A 16,960-nucleotide genomic window follows, 5' to 3' on the forward strand; every position below is an offset into this window, starting at 1 on the left:
TCCCAGTCCCTGCCGCTAAACGCCATCCCCACAGCATGATGCTGCCACCACCATGCGTCACTGTAGGGATCGTGCCAGGTTTCCTCCAGACATGACACTTGGCTTTCAGGCCAAAGAGTTCAATCTTGTTTCAGACCAGAGAATCTTGTTTCTCATGGTCTGAGAGTCTTTGTGCCTTTTGGCAAACGCCAAGTGGGCTGTCATGTGCCATTTACTGAGGAGTGGTTTCTGTCTGGCCACTCTACCATAAAAGCCTGATTGGTGGAGTGCTGCAGGGATGGTTGTCCTTCTGGAAGGTTCTCCCATCTCCACAGAGGAACTCTAGAGCTCTGTCAGAGTGACCATCGGGTTCTTGGTCCCCTCCCTGACCAAGGCCCTTCTCCCCTAATTGCTCAGTTTGCCTGGGCTCCCAGCTCTAGGAAGAGTCTTGGTGGTTCTAAACTTCTTCCATTTAAGAATGGAGGCCAATGTGTTCTTGGGGACCTTCAATGCTGCATAATTTTTTTTGGTACCCTTCCCCAGATCTGCGCCTTGACACAAATCCTGTCTCTGAGCTCTACGGACAATTTCTTCAACATCATGGCTTGGTTTTAGCTCTGACATGCACTGTCAACTATGGGACTTTATATAGACAGGTGTGGACTCCAATCAAGTTGTAGAAACATCTCAAGAATGATCATTGGAAACAGGATGCACCTGAGCTCAATTGAGTCTTTTGGATACCCGTTTCTTTATCATTGTAGCTAAATGAGTGGGTCCTCTCAGAAAGGAAAGGACAGACAGACACACTGCATCAACCGCATTGGCATTTTCATTGTAACTAACTCATTTAGAATAATTAACTGGGCTACGTTTATTGTAATTAATGACGATAGGAGATAGCATTGTTGAGCTCAACATTAAATTGCACTCGTCAAATTGACTTTCCTGGATGCACTAACGCTGACTACTAAGCAGGTCTGTGGTAAGTCAAAGTTATCATGATATCATTTTGCCTAATAACAGAGCCAGGGACTGAGTGACGTAATGAATGTTAGGAGAATGATGCCCCTCTTCTCATTGGAGCTAATCTAGCTGTCACAATAATGAGATCCATTTCACAACCCTCTGTGATACAGGGCTCCCACGCAAGGGAACCGACTCACTTTCAGTTTTGTCAAAACCGAGTAGCTCTCGTAAGCTAATAATAAATCCTAGGTAATATACACTACCATTTAAAAGTTTGGGGTCACTTAGAAATGTCCATGTTTTCCAAATTAACATACATGAAATGAGTTGCAAAATGAATAGGAAATATAGTCAAGATGTTAAGTTTATAATGATTTTTAATTTAAATAATAATTGGGTTCTTCAAACTTTGCTTTCGTCAAAGAATCCTCAATTTGCAGCAATTACAGCCTTGCAGACCTTTGGCATTCCAGTTGTCAATTTGTTGAGGTAATCTGAAAAGATTTCACCCCATGCTTCTTGAAGCATCTCCCACAAACTGGATTGGCTTGATGGGCAATTCTTACGTACCATACGGTCAAGCTGCTCCCACAATAGTTCAATAGGGTTGAGATCCGGTGACTGTGCTGGCCACTCCATTATAGACAGAATACCAGCTGACTGCTTCTTCCCTAAATAGTTCTTGCGTAGTTTGGAGCTGTGCTTTGGGTCATTGTCCTGTTGTAGGAGGAAATTGGCTCCAACTAAGCGTCGTCCACAGTGTATGGCATGGCGTTGCAAAATGGAGTGCTAGCCTTCTTCAAGATCCCTTTTACCCTGTACAAGTCTCCCACTTTACATTTTAGTCATTTAGCAGACGCTCTTATCCAGAGCGACTTACAGTAGTGAATACATACATTTCATGCATATTTGTATTATTATTTATTTTTTGTACTGGCCCCCCGTGGGAATCGAACCCACAACCCTGGCATTGCACACCCCATGCTGGCGTTGCAAACACCATGCTCTACCAACTGAGCCACAGGAAAGACCGCCAAAGCCACCCAAGCACCCCCCCAGTCCATCACATTGCCTCCACCATGCTTGACAGTTGGCGTCAAGTACTCCTCCAGCATCTTTTCATTTTTTCTGCATCTCACAAATGTTATTTTTTTTTATGATCCAAACACCTCAAACTTAGATTTGTCTGTCCATAACACTCTTTTCCAATCTTCCTCTGTCCAGTGTCTGTGTTCTTTTGCCCATTTTTTAAAATATTTTCTTTTTATTGGCCAGTCTGAGATATGGATTTTTCTTTGCAACTTTGCCTAGAAGGCCAGCATCCCGGAGTCACCTCTTCACTGTTGACGTTGAGACAGGTGTTTTGCGGGTACTATTTAATGAAGCTGCCAGTTGAGGACTTGTGAGGCGTCGGTTTCTCAAACTAGACACTAATGTACTTGTCCTCTTGCTCAGTTGTGCACTGAGGCCTCCCACTCCTCTTTCTATTCTGGTTAGAGCCAGTTTGTTCTGTTCTGTGAAGGGAGTAGTACACAGCGTTGTACGAGATCTTCAATTTCTCGCATGGAATAGCCTTCATTTCTCAGAACAAGAATAGACACACGAGTTTCAGAAGAAAGTTTTTGTTTCTGGCCATTTTGAGCCTGTAATCGAACCCACAAATGCTGATGCTCCAGATACTCAACTACAAGGCCAGTTGTATTGCTTCTTTAAATCAGTACAGCAGTTTTCAGCTGCGCTAACATAATTGCAAAAGGGTTTTCTAATGATCAATTAGCCTTTTAAAATGATGAACTTGGATTAGCTAACACAACGTGCCATTGGAACACAGGAGTGATGGTTGCTGATAATGGGCTTCTGTACGCCTATGTAGATATTCTGTTAAATATCAGCCATTTCCAGCTACAATAGTCATTTACAACATTAACAATGTCTACACTGTATTTCTGATCAATTTGTTATTTTAAATGGACAAAAAAAATGCTTTTCTTTCAAAAACAAGGACATTTCTAAGTGATCCCAAACTTTTGAACAGTAGTGTGTGATATATATCAAACACACACTACTACTACTGGTCAAGTTTTTGAACACCTACTCATTCAAGGGTTTTTCATTATTTAAAAAATGTTCTACATTGTAGAATAAGAGTGAAGACATCAAAACTATGAAATAACACATGGAATCATTTAGTAACAAAAAAAAAGTGTTAAACAAGTCTAAGATAGATAGATGGATAGATTCTTCAAATAGACACCCTTTACCTTGATGACAGTTTGTCACACGCTTGGCATTCTCTCAACCAGCTTCATGAAGAATGCTTTTCCAACAGTCTTGAAGGAGTTCCCACATATGCTGAGCACTTGTTGGGTGCTTTTCCTTCACTTTGCGGTCCAACTCATCCCAAACCATCTCAAATTTGGTTGAGGTCGGGGGATTGTGGAAGCCAGGTCATCTGATGTAGCCCTCCATCCCTCTCCTTCGTAAAAATAGCCAACTAAGCCCAAACCAAATGGGATGGCGTGTCGCTGCCGAATGCTGTGGTAGCGATGCTGGTTAAGTGTGCCTTGAATTCTAAATAAATCACAGACCGTGTCACCAGCAAAACACCCCCACAACATAACAGCACCTCCTCCATGCCTTACGGTGGGAAATACACATGTCCATTGCTCGTGTTTCTTGGCCCAAGCACATCTCTTCTTATTGGTGTTCTTTAGTTGTGGCTTCCTTGCAGGCCATGAAGGCCTGATTCACACAGTCTCCGCTGAACAGTTGATGTTGAGATGTGTTTGTTACTTGAAGTATGTAAAGCATTTATTTGGGCTGCAATTTCTAATTTATTTGGGCTGGTAACTCTAATGAACATCCTCTGCAGCAGAGGTAACTCTGGTCTTCCTTTCCTGTAGTGGTCCTCATGGGAGCCAGATCCATCATAGCACTTGATGGTTTTAGAAATGTTCCGTATTGACTGACATTCACGTCTTAAAGTAATGATGGACTGTCTTTGCTCTTTGGTTATTTGAGCTGTTCTTGCCATAATATGGACTTGGTCTTTTACTAAATAGGGATATCTTCTGTATACCACCTCTACCTTGTCACAACACAACTGATTGGCTCAAATGCATTAAGGAAAGAAATTCACACAAAATGTAGCGCATGAAGCTGGGTGAGAGAATGCCAGGAGTGTGCAAAGCTGTCGTCAAGGCAAAGTGTGGCTACTTTGAAATCTCAAATATTTTTTTATTTCTTTAACACTTTTTTGGTTACTACATGATTCCATATGTTTTATTTCATAGTTTTGATGTCTTCACTATTATTCTACAATGTAGAAAATTGTAAAAATAAAGAAAAACCCTTGAATGAGTAGGTGTTCTAAAACTTTTGACCGGTAGTGTATGATATATATATATATATATATACACACTGCTCAAAAAAATAAAGGGAACACTTAAACAACACAATGTAACTCCAAGTCAATCACACTTCTGTGAAATCAAACTGTCCACTTAGGAAGCAACACTGATTGACAATAAATTTCACATGCTGTTGTGCAAATGGAATAGACAACAGGTGGAAATTACGGGCAATTAGCAAGACACCCCCAATAAAGGAGTGGTTTTGCAGGTGGGGACCACAGACCACTTCTCAGTTCCTATGCTTCCTGGCTGATGTTTTGGTCACTTTTGAATGCTGGCGGTGCTTTCACTCTAGTGGTAGCATGAGACGGAGTCTACAACCCACACAAGTGGCTCAGGTAGTGCAGCTCATCCAGGATGGCACATCAATGCGAGCTGTGGCAAGAAGGTTTGCTGTGTCTGTCAGCGTAGTGTCCAGAGCATGGAGGCGCTACCAGGAGACAGGCCAGTACATCAGGAGACGTGGAGGAGGCCGTAGGAGGGCAACAACCCAGCAGCAGGACCGCTACCTCCGCCTTTGTGCAAGGAGGAGCAGGAGAAGCACTGCCAGAGCCCTGCAAAATGACCTCCAGCAGGCCACAAATGTGCATGTGTCTGCTCAAACGGTCAGAAACAGACTCCATGAGGGTGGTATGAGGGCCCGACGTCCACAGGTGGGGGTTGTGCTTACAGCCCAACACCATGTAGGACGTTTGGCATTTGCCAGAGAACACCAAGATTGGCAAATTCGCCACTGGCGCCCTGTGCTCTTCACAGATGAATGCAGGTTCACACTGAGCACGTGACAGACGTGACAGAGTCTGGAGACGCCGTGGAGAACGTTCTGCTGCCTGCAACATCCTCCAGCATGACCGGTTTGGCGGTGGGTCAGTCATGGTGTGGGGTGGCATTTCTTTGGGGGGCCGCACAGCCCTCCATGTGCTCGCCAGAGGTAGCCTGACTGCCATTAGGTACCGAGATGAGATCCTCAGACCCCTTGTGAGACCATATGCTGGTGCGGTTGGCCCTGGGTTCCTCCTAATGCAAGACAATGCTAGACCTCATGTGGCTGGAGTGTGTCAGCAGTTCCTGCAAGAGGAAGGCATTAATGCTATGGACTGGCCCGCCCGTTCCCCAGACCTGAATCCAATTGAGCACATCTGGGACATCATGTCTCGCTCCATCCACCAACGCCACATTGCACCACAGACTGTCCAGGAGTTGGCGGATGCTTTAGTCCAGGTCTGGGAGGAGATCCCTCAGGAGACCATCCGCCACCTCATCAGGAGCATGCCCAGGCGTTGTAGGGAGTTCATACAGGCACGTGGAGGCCACACACACTACTGAGCCTCATTTTGACTTGTTTTAAGGACATTACATCAAAATTGGATCAGCCTGTAGTGTGGTTGTCCACTTTAATTTTGAGTGTGACTCCAAATCCAGACCTCCATGGGTTGATAAATTGGATTTCCATTGATTATTTTTGTGTGATTTTGTTGTCAGCACATTCAACTATGTAAAGAAAAAAGTATTTAATAAGATTATGTCATTCATTCAGATCTAGGATGTGTTATTTTAGTGTTCCCTTTATTTTTTTGAGCAGTATATATATCAGTTTTATATAAGTTGTCTTCAATTCAAAGTGGCATTTCTGCAGCTTGAGCTGATATTTTACTTTCACCTGTTCACTTTCCTGTGGTTTCATTCTGAATCTCTTAGTGACGGCAGGGACAAGGTGTATCCTCTCCAGTACAATCAAGATTCCTTTGAAACAGTGGGTAAAGTTGGGAGCGGTTCCAGGCGAGCAACTCTCCATTCTGCCATCTTCAGCACTCCATACCGCCCTGATTAAAGCCAGTCCCTTCCATTGATTGAAAAGGAGGGGAAAAACTTGAACCTTTCTGCTCCTCAGTTTCCACTCCTCCATTTATAGGGGAAAAAAGCTTCCCCTGACAATGTCCAGGCAATTTAGGTGGCATAGACCGCTCCTGTTGCTCTTTCTGGCTCTGTTACCTCATCCAATCAGCTGGGAAAGTATTTGTGCTTGTAGCGCAGCAGAGATGCAGCCAGGAGTTAAATTGAGTTACCTGTTTAGAGACGGTTTCATTTTCTGAGGATGGCCCCGGAGATCCTTGATGGAACTGCTTAACTTCGCTTCTGATGTCCCCCAGTGTCACAGAGAGACAGAGACACTGCACAACCGATAGAGAGGCTCACTGAACAGCACAAGTGGCAGAGCTGGCTGGGGGGGGGGTCTACCGGCCCAGTTCTGTGACAGACTGCTATAATGGAACTAAGCATCATAAACTCTGTCTGTCTGTCTCTAAAACTCTAATGGAAAACCCACACAGATGCAGGAACCATCCTCAAACACTCTGGTATAAACACACCCCATCATATCTCACCATCATATCTCCCTCCCATGTCTTTCTCAGCATATACTGTTGATGACAATGATAATTAATTTCATGACCTTGATATGATATCATGGTTGGCCCAATCGATCAGGGTGTTATGACATTTCTCAGATACAGCGATCTCCCATAATGATAGAGATGATCTACAGGATATATACAGTAGTCAGCTCATGGCCTGCCTGTCTTTATTAATAAACACCAGACAGGAGATGAAAGAGGAGGATGAGAGGAAAGAAAAGTAGAGGGGAGTTGTTACATGTCATTTCAGATAGCCATGACACCCACCATATTAAATTCTTCTCAAATGGTTTCTGTAGTTAGAAACAGGTAGGATTGCCCAACATCCGATTTGGACCAAATGTCTTCCTACCAAGGAATATATATATTTTTTTAAATCAAAAGTCACCCATGGACCCCCCCCCACCAATCCCACCAACAACCAGTATAAGTTCTATGTTTGAGAAGTAGTATGAAGCTGCAGCTTGGAGTATTGCTTCTCCATACTATGTCATGTATTCCCTGTGAATCTGGGGATGGTGTTTTTCTTCCCTTTTCAGAGAAATTATTAATTGAAGTCGCTTGCATTATTTACAATAAAGTAGTATGAAAGTAGCATGTTTTAACCACTAGATGTGGCTGTTCCCGCTATACAGCACACATCCATTTTGCTGTTCTCTTGTGCTTATTAAATAGATCACAACATTTCCTTTGCAACTTTGGGTAGAAAACCAATAGACTTGGCTCATGATGAAAATAAATTGTGTGGTCATACTCACATTTCAAATAGTCCTCCATGAAAGCAAGTTTGTCCTTGTTTTGGGCTTAATGTGTGTCCAGATAACGGCCCCTCTGTCTCTGGTTTATTTCCTTCAAAAGGGATTAGTTGCTGTTAGACAATTCCTGATGAACAAGCAAACCATTAGGCTACAGCAGTTCTAATGGTTTCAATGTTATGGGATTAATCCCAATACATATAACTGCTTTTATTAGGGTTGTCTTGTCACACCATTTTAGTCCCTAGCCCATTTATCCATCAACGTCTTCATATGATAATTACATCATAGGGATAGCCCTCTCAGAGCGGCCATTTGTTGGACTATCTAAGGAGAGTTGGATTGAAGCATTAGGTTGCCAAGAGAAGGACAAACTGAATTGCTTTCATGGAGGACTGGCTTTAATTGTGAGGATGATTATTTTCATCATGAGAAAAATTGGTTTTCTACCTAAAATTGCAAGGAAAATGTTGTGATCTATTTAATAAACACAAGAGACCAGCAAAATGGACAAAACTGTGTGGTGGCACAGCAGGAACAGCAGCATCTAGTGTTAAAAAAAACAGGTACGTTCACACTACTTTATGGTAAATAATGCAAGTGACTTAAATTACTAATTTCTCTGATCAGGGGAGAATAAACTAGATGCACAGGGAATACATTATAGTATGGAGAAGAAATACTCCAAGCAGCAGCTCCATACTAGTGAACTGATAGTGTGTACTGGTTGTTGGATTGGCATGGGGTGTGAGTAGTCCATGGGTGGCATTGGACCATTTTGCGGGATTCGTCATGTCTTACTCATTGGTAGGAATAAGTTTGGTCCAAAATGGATGTTAAGTACTATCTTTTTAGAATATTATCTGAATCCTATAAATAAATAAAAAAAGTGCCAATTTGGGTGCAATCAATTACCTTAATTTCTCAGAGATCAAATTTTATTTCAACAAAATAATGTTTCAGGAATGCGAATCATATGTTAGTAAGTACAGAAACGATTTCAGAACAATCTGAGATGGTGGGTGTCAAAATCCTCTTTCTTGTGCTTTGAGGTGGAACGACCCAAGAGAGGAGAGGAGGGAGCACCCCGCTCACCATCATGTCATGTAATTTACTCTGTTCTGCCCCATAATGTTTTATAGCACAATCACTGATAGCAGAGTAGTCAGTGATCTCATTTCACAACTCATATCCCTCCGTAATGGAACACACAGACAAGTGCAGTTATTACCAAAGTCCAGCCACAACGCATAATAATTTATCATGAGAAGAGGGGAAAGCAGCAAGCTGTTGTAGTAATCCCTTTGAGTTCTAATTGAAATCCTTTAGTAATCATTACGGACAGTGAGGGGCTACGTAACATGGAAGCATTAAAAACAACAAGTGGCCTATAGCTTTTGTTCTGCACACAATTAAATGTTTATTGGCTTGCAATCACAGACCCAGACCTACATTAGCAGGAGAAATATAGAACAGGAAACATGTGCTTGACAGGGAAGATGTGCTGGGCAGTAACTGATCCCAAAGAGACTCATCTCTTTTCTACAATATTTCAAAAGGAATTAGATTTGCAGTATTTTGTATGCTTTATTGTGCTTTGTATTCCCACATGTTTAATCCACTTATTGTAGCAATGCATCTAATAGTATTTTCTTCTGAGAGAAATGGACATTCATTGTATTATTGACTAGATGTTTTGATCTTTCTTTATTCTCCAGCCACTAGATGGCAGGCTTGAACCTCTTCATCCAAGCATTTCACTGAACTATGACTGCCAGGTGGGGTAACTTGAGTGCAAAGTCTCATATGCAACTTCTTTCTCTATGTAACCTATAAAATCGGATTGCTATCGCTGACATTTTCAAATAGGAGAGTACCTGTTTCTTTACATTATTGAAGGGGTGCATGGATCTGGGTAACAACAACTTACCTTCCCATCACAATGAAACAGTATCGTTGAACATACTAGAAAACTTGTCCCCGCTGTGTGAAAAATAGACTGCAAAATGACACCAAAATAAATAGACACTAAACTCCATGTTGTTATTCATCCTCACCACTGACTCATTCATATTTGAGAATTTGGCGGTGGGCCAGGCTAACAGAAAGCCGCTCAAACGGAGGGTAATTAAGTGGGTACATATTCACAGGTTAATAATTGGCAGGGAGAGAACAGGAGGCTATACACACACATGTTAGGATTGACAAACTCAACATGTGTTTACAGAGTTGATCACTGGATTCAGCTGGATCAATACAATAGTCAAAACAGACAGATGGACCTACTGTAGCCTCCCTCTTTCTCTGTCACACAGTTTGCCCATGCATTAGAATTACAGCTACTTGCATCCATAGAGATGCATGCTGGTGACCTCCAAGTATACAATAGAAAATAGAACAGAGAGACCCATGGTTCAAACCACAAGACAGCAGCTCAGCCACTCTTCTATTGGCAGGACAACTGCAGAGGTGATCAGACATTTGCAGCTGTTCATCTGGCTAAAACTAAGAACGACTTCTGCTTTCCCAGAATGAGCCAATTTTTTCAATCTGTGCATCCACAGAGATAGTAGCTTACAGTGGACGTGAAGGGCACGATAAGAGCAGACATTTCCCTGTGCAGCACGCTGTAACTGTCCCTGTGCAGGCAGCAGATGGTGTGCAGCAAATCACTTACTGCTGGGAGCAGGAAGCATCGGGTCAGGGTTGATGCTTTGAGGTCCACTCTGAACCTGGCTGATTTGATAGCACTAGTTTGCATATATGCTCAGTCTTATCAAATGTATGCAGGGGAGGAGGTAGGATTTGCAAAGCAGGTAGATAGACAGGACTCCCAGTCAATCATCCAGTGTAGAGGAGAAGGCTCCTAATACCATGGACATGGTTGTAGAGGTTATTACAGTGCAGTATGTTCTGTAACTAGAGCGTTATGGGCTTATACACTTCTTACCCTGCGGTTACACAGGCAGCCCAATTCTGATATTTTTTTCACTAACTGGACTTTGGACCAATCAGATCAGCTATGAAAAATATCTGATGTGAAAAGAGCTGATGTGATTGGTCAAAAGACCAATCAGTGGAAAAAGCATCAGAATTGTTTCCCTTTGGAGTGCGTGATCAAGCAACAAATTCAAGGACAGACACACAGGACCCATTATGTAGGCCAATAGGGTTATATGTATTGTAATAGGTTACTGGAGCTGAATGGGCTTACCCATCACTTAATATTCTCTAAAATCAGGAATAGATTTTCCCTTTTAATGATAACTACATTTTTTAAAATATAAAATGCAATATACAGTATATCACAAGAACCTGAAATGTCCAATGCATGGACAGAGGCCACGGGCTACAATAACATTACCCCCAGCGGGGCATGATCATGACCCCTCTGTTATAGCTGTCAAAATATCCAACACAACTGTCATATACTGAGAGATTCATTCGACCTGACTGAGAAGCACATCTACACACAGCAGACGGCACTTGAAAGAACCAGTTCTCAAGCATCCCCTCATCCAGGGGATGAACACATTAGCACACTATGATGTATGGGATTAAGGCCCCTATCTATATGGTGGGAGCAGCTCATTTATTATAAAATTGTCAATATACTTTGCCTTAAACAGCTCTCTATACAGCCATTCTATTACATTAACTACTTCACTATTTGGATAAGATTGGACAAATCACATTCAAAATAACACCTTCAAGGTCTTTTGGAATACTTTCAAGCACATTTAATATATGCAAGTATCGCATGTGTGATGTGCGGGTGGGTGTGTGTATCTCTGCCAAGCTGACTGACAACAACAGCCTTGGGGCGAGATTGTGTGTAATTCTCCCATCTATCCATGGCAGTAATATGCCCACGGCATAAACATGGAGTATAATAAAAGTATCTTTAACCCACTATTGTTGAAATCAAAACACCTACACAAACGGTTGTCCTGGAGCAACACAAATATCAAAAACGGATAACATTTCACAACAAAAAAAACAACAAAAAATGGATTACTCAAACAAATCTCAGGAATTGTAAAATCGGATTCCATACGTACTACAGCTACGTGTGGAGCCAATCCCCATCCTCACCTGCTCCCTTTTGTTCACCTTCTGTCAGTAAGCCTGATCCAGATGCATCATTACACCCGTGGCTGGCTCAGGTTGGCACTCTGTGGTTGTATGAGTGAGTGGGAGTCAGGATGGGCCCACTGGCGATGAGATATAGTGCGGAGGTGGTATCTGGGAGGTAAACCTAATGCACTGTGACAGAAATCAGAGCTGTCAGGACCACTGTGACCAAGAGGCATAGACTGCATCTATCCAGCCAAATCCACAGAGAGGAGAGGGAAAGTGGATGGAAGGGAAGAAAACAGAGTGAGAAAGAGGAGAGAGAGAGCCAAACTCACAGAGAGACAGAAAGGGGAGAGAGAGAGCCAAACTCACAGAGAGACAGAGAGGGGAGAGAGAGAGCCAAACTCACAGAGAGACAGAGAGGGGAGAGAGAGAGCCAAACTCACAGAGAGACAGAAAGGGGAGAGAGAGAGCCAAACTCACAGAGAGACAGAAAGGGGAGAGAGAGAGCCAAACTCACAGAGAGACAGAAAGGGGAGAGAGAGAGCCAAACTCACAGAGAGACAGAAAGGGGAGAGAGAGAGCCAAACTCACAGAGAGACAGAAAGGGGAGAGAGAGAGCCAAACTCACAGAGAGACAGAAAGGGGAGAGAGACGAAGGGATCAAAGACTTCCACAGAGGATGGGACAGAGGGGGAGAGAGAGGAGAGAAACCCACACGGTGCACAGGAGAGGTGGGTGGAGAGGAATAGACATCTTCCTGCCACACAGAGAGAAAAGGATGTGTTGAGAGAAGCATTAATGACTGCAAACCTAGAGAGGAGAGAAAAAAAATGTGTTGAGAGAGATATCGGGGTTTTACATACATGTAGTGTATATCCCTCTATTAATCCTCTGGGATTCATCAATTTGAACAGTTATCAAGTAGAACACTGTCAACAAGGCAATGATCACTGTATTCAATATTTAATGTTAAACCACCCATTGTCTGTTAATGGCAGAAAGAGAGTCACAGGAGTTTGGTTAAAAGAGAGAAGAGGACAAAGGGAGAGAGAGACAGACAGTGAGCACAGTCTGGCCATAGAGACCGGTGATCACAGGCAAACCAGGCTGCCCAGAGAGGACAGGCTCCCTGGGGAGAGGTAGAGACAGAGCTGCATTTCCTATTACACGGTAACAAATACTCAGACCTAAGAATCTTTTTCACATAATTAATTAGAAAGAATTTGAAACACACACACACACACACACACACACACACACACATATAAAAAATGCATTGGGTGAAAAAAACAAAATGTGCAGTTTTGGCAGCCAAATATATGACCTCCCACAACCTGAGGGACGACCAGTGAAAAGTACAATGCAACAGTAGCATTTGCCATTTTGTCTTTCATGCCATGTGACTCTTTAACCATGTTAAAACTAGCCTCCTATTACTTTCATTCATTATTCTCGTTGCTGTAGTTGCTTTTAAAATGTTAAAACTCATCACTACTACTACTGTTACCTTATTACTGTTAGTCCCACCATTGTTGTTATATGTATACTTTGACAATGCAAGTGATTTAACTCGCCATGTCAATAAAGTCGATTGAATTTAATTGAGAGAAAACATAGCAGTAGTGACTAAGGAGGAAAAGCATCATTATTTAAAGATGACAGTGAGGGAGACAGGGCTGTGCTCTAAATGACATACAGCAGGAGGAGGGGATTGTAGGAGATTAAGTGAGCGGTGTTTGTAACATGGCAAAGCACTGCAGGGTTTTTTATAAAGCACCGCTCACATTTGGTGGACAGATAAAGCCCTCAGAGCAACTTTACCAGTGGACAGAGACTGAGTGAGTGATAGAAGAGGAGAGAGTAGTGACATCTTTGCTCAGGATTCTGGCTGGGGAAAGGGATCATAAGCTCTCACTTCGGACTGAACAGTTGGATACCTGTGGCTCGCTTAACTACTTTTGGGAAAAGGACAAGTCCTGAAGTTAGAGTGAACAGTTGGATACCCGTGTGAAGGATTGCTTAGAATTAAACAGTACTTTGGGGAAAGAGACAAAACAATCAGGATTCCGTGCTGTTTGAGCAGTTAGTTTTAGCGGGTCTTGGAGGTGTGGTAGAGCGAATATCTGAATAACTTCATGTTTTTTTTTTAATCTTATTCCATGACACTTATTAAATCAGTGGCAGCGATGCGGTATTAATTGCTTTTTGGACGATAACAAACCTGAGTCAGTTGTACAGAGAGGGAAAGTACTCTTCAGGTAAAAGGTATTTTCTTTATTAACCCCTGGTTCTTCCACTCCTGTACTACTACTTTTGAAATACAGTCAGAACATTCTGGAAAAACATGCATCAGGATATCTCAGAGTTGTTACTGCTGTGACTGTCTTTCTAAACAAAATGTTCAGTTACACTTTACAATAAGATATGAGATAAGTCATGTGATAAGATAATCTTTATTTCTTTTTTAAATTCTGTATCCCTGGATACATTTTGTTTGTGCATCCATGATAAAACTGACCTATAGATTAAAGGATTTTTATGGTTTATACTCTATTCCATTCTCAGCCTTGTAAAAGTATTCTGACCATTGTAATAGTCAATGACCAGTGACCATCTCTTTCCACTGCATTCATTCAACCAGGGAGGGTCATTTACATAACAAATCTCTTTCCTCCCCAGGAGACCGAGCCAGAGCAGAATGACCTCCCTCTTCTCTCCAGACACTGTAGTGCTGCTGTGCCTCCTCCTCCACTCCACAGAGGGAACCTGCCCCTCCATCTGTCTCTGCACCTCAGACACACTGAGCTGTGGTTCCCAGGGCCTCACCAGACTGCCCCTCCTCCTGCCCCCCACCACCGTCACCCTGGACCTCAGCTACAACCGGCTGGGCTGGCTGGGCCCCGGTAGCTTCTCCAGCCTGCCCAAACTGGACACCCTCCGCCTGGCAAACAATCAGCTCACGACACTGGGCCATGGGGTCTTCCAGAACACCTCCAGTCTCCGTCACCTGGACCTGTCCTCCAACAGGCTGCGGGTGCTGGAGCAGCACTTTCTGCAGGGTCTGTGGAGGCTGGAGGAGCTGCTGCTCTACAACAACCGTATCACCCGCGTGGAGGGTGGGACGCTGAGCGGTCTGAGCAGCCTCAGGAAGGCTTACTTCAGCCTCAACCAAGTGACAGAATTCCCCTTCTTTTCCATACAGGACCACAGTCATCCGTTTCTCACCATGCTGGACCTGTCCTCCAACCGTATGACCACGCTACCCTGGGAGGATGTGAAGGCACTGCCGGGGTCAGTGCAGAAGGGGCTGTACCTCCATAACAACTCTCTGGTGTGTGAGTGTTCCATGTACAGTGTGTTCTGGCACTGGGAGCAGAGAGGCTTCGACTCGGTCAGGGACTTCACAGATGAGCACACCTGCCTGATCTACGGCGAGCCGCGCGCCTCGGTCAGATTCCTCCGACACTCCCTCTACTTCCAAAACTGCACGGTGGGGAAGGTGGTCTCTTTGCCCATGGCTGTTCTCCTTTCCAACCTCATGGTGAATGAGGGGGAGAGGGTCCGTCTGGACTGCCAAACCTCCCTCCGAGGTAAAGAGCTGTCATACACATGGGTCTCGCCAAATCAGGAGTACCTGACCCAGACGAGCTTCAACGACACCCTCATCAACGTGTTCCCTAATGGGACCTTGGAGATCCCAGCAGCCAAGGTGAACGACTCGGGAGTCTATGTGTGTACAGCCCTGGACTACAAACACATGCTGAATGCAACCAGGGAGGTGAATGTCACCGTGATCCGCCCCATGCCTGACACCTTCAACACGGGCTACACCACCTTGCTGGGCTGCGTGGTCACCCTGGTAGTCATCCTAATGTACCTCTACCTAACGCCCTGCCGCTGTGGGTGCTGTAAGCAGCCCCTGCCCCCGGCCATCCCCATCCCAGCCTACGACCCAAACACCCTGGCCTCCATCTTCTCCCCCACACTGAGCCACAGGGACCCAACCAAGGCCAACATCAACAAGCGGGTGGTGTTCATGGAGCCTCTGATGGAGGAGCATAACGGGGATCTGAGGGCCACCCTGGCCAGGGAGCAACCAACGCTGCAGTGGGAGTGGAGCGCCAGCGGACTCTCCTAGTTAACCTATCAGAGCCTGTCGCTGACAAATAGCACTTTAAGAATTGAGCCCATGACTTACAATAGACATGTATCAGGTGGTCTAAATGGAACACAAAAATGACATCCTCGTTCCTCTTTCTCTGCTGGAAGGCTTCATCTAACCGGACTATCCTCAAATGATCACTGAGCCCTGGAGAGAGTATGAAAGAGAGACCCTCACAGGTCTGTATAAGGGCTCTAACTAATGTTCCTCCTCTTTCCTCTCCTCTTTGTCTCATTGAAGACCAGGTTTTGAGTTTGGCAAGACTGTATATTTCTGCCCATGCTATTGTGGAAGGTTAGAGCAAAGTTAATTGAACGGCACGAACTCCGCCACTGGAGAGACTTATCTTCTCTCCTTAAAATCATAAACTCCAAAAGCATTGGTCCTACCTTCTCCCTGAAGTGTAAAAATATTGCATTGGCATAAGCATGGGGAGATTGTAGACAGATTTCCTATTAAATTTAACATGAGCTAATTCCTTTTAAATCCATAAATGGATGTGAGTGCATGAGGTGACACATTCAGGTGAAAGGGCTGGGACAGAATTGGGGAACACTGAAGAAGTCCTATTGGGACATTTTGGACTTGGCTGACATCCACAAAAGCTGTTAGAATAATAGAGTTTTTGGAATTGTATTATTTTTTTCCTTCATGGGATTAAAGTTAAGCGTGAGTATATTAGGTCACCGGCATACTCCCCCGCAAATATACACTAGTGTTCAAATGTTTGGGGCCACTTAGAAATGTCCTTGTTTTTGTCCATTAAAATAACATAAAATTGATCAGAAATACAGTGTAGACAATGTTAATGTTGTAAATTACTTTTGTAGCTGGAAACGGCTGATTTGAATGGAATATCTATCTACATTGGTGTACAGAGGCCCATTATCAGCAACCATCACTCCTGTCTTCCAATGGCACGTTGTGTTAGCTAATCCAAGTTTATCATTTTAAAAAGTCTAATTGATCATTAGAAAACCCTTTTGCAATTATGTTAGCACAGCTGAAAACTGTTGTGCTGATTAAAGAAACAATACAACTGGCCTTCTTTAGACTAGTTGAGTATCTGGAGCATCAGCATTTGTGGGTTTGATTACAGGCTCAAAAAGATCTCTGAAAAATGTAGTTGATTTAATCTGATTGTCATAAGGTTCCATTTTGTCCACACAGGGCATCTGAACACACAAA

The 16,960-nt window shown here is 43.6% G+C and overlaps 1 protein-coding gene across 1 annotated transcript; it reads left to right on the top strand.

The window, feature by feature from the left end:
- The first annotated feature begins 14,248 nt into the window (after positions 1-14,248).
- On the top strand, positions 14,249-16,545 carry LOC115168833 (amphoterin-induced protein 3). The gene has a single exon (XM_029724377.1). It carries the CDS (start codon positions 14,309-14,311, stop codon positions 15,746-15,748), a length of 1,440 nt encoding a protein of 479 aa, XP_029580237.1. The 5' UTR covers positions 14,249-14,308; the 3' UTR covers positions 15,749-16,545.
- Positions 16,546-16,960: the final 415 nt, after the last annotated feature.

Source organism: Salmo trutta, chromosome 30 (genome assembly GCF_901001165.1).
Source record: "Salmo trutta chromosome 30, fSalTru1.1, whole genome shotgun sequence".
Lineage (NCBI taxonomy): Eukaryota > Metazoa > Chordata > Actinopteri > Salmoniformes > Salmonidae > Salmo > Salmo trutta.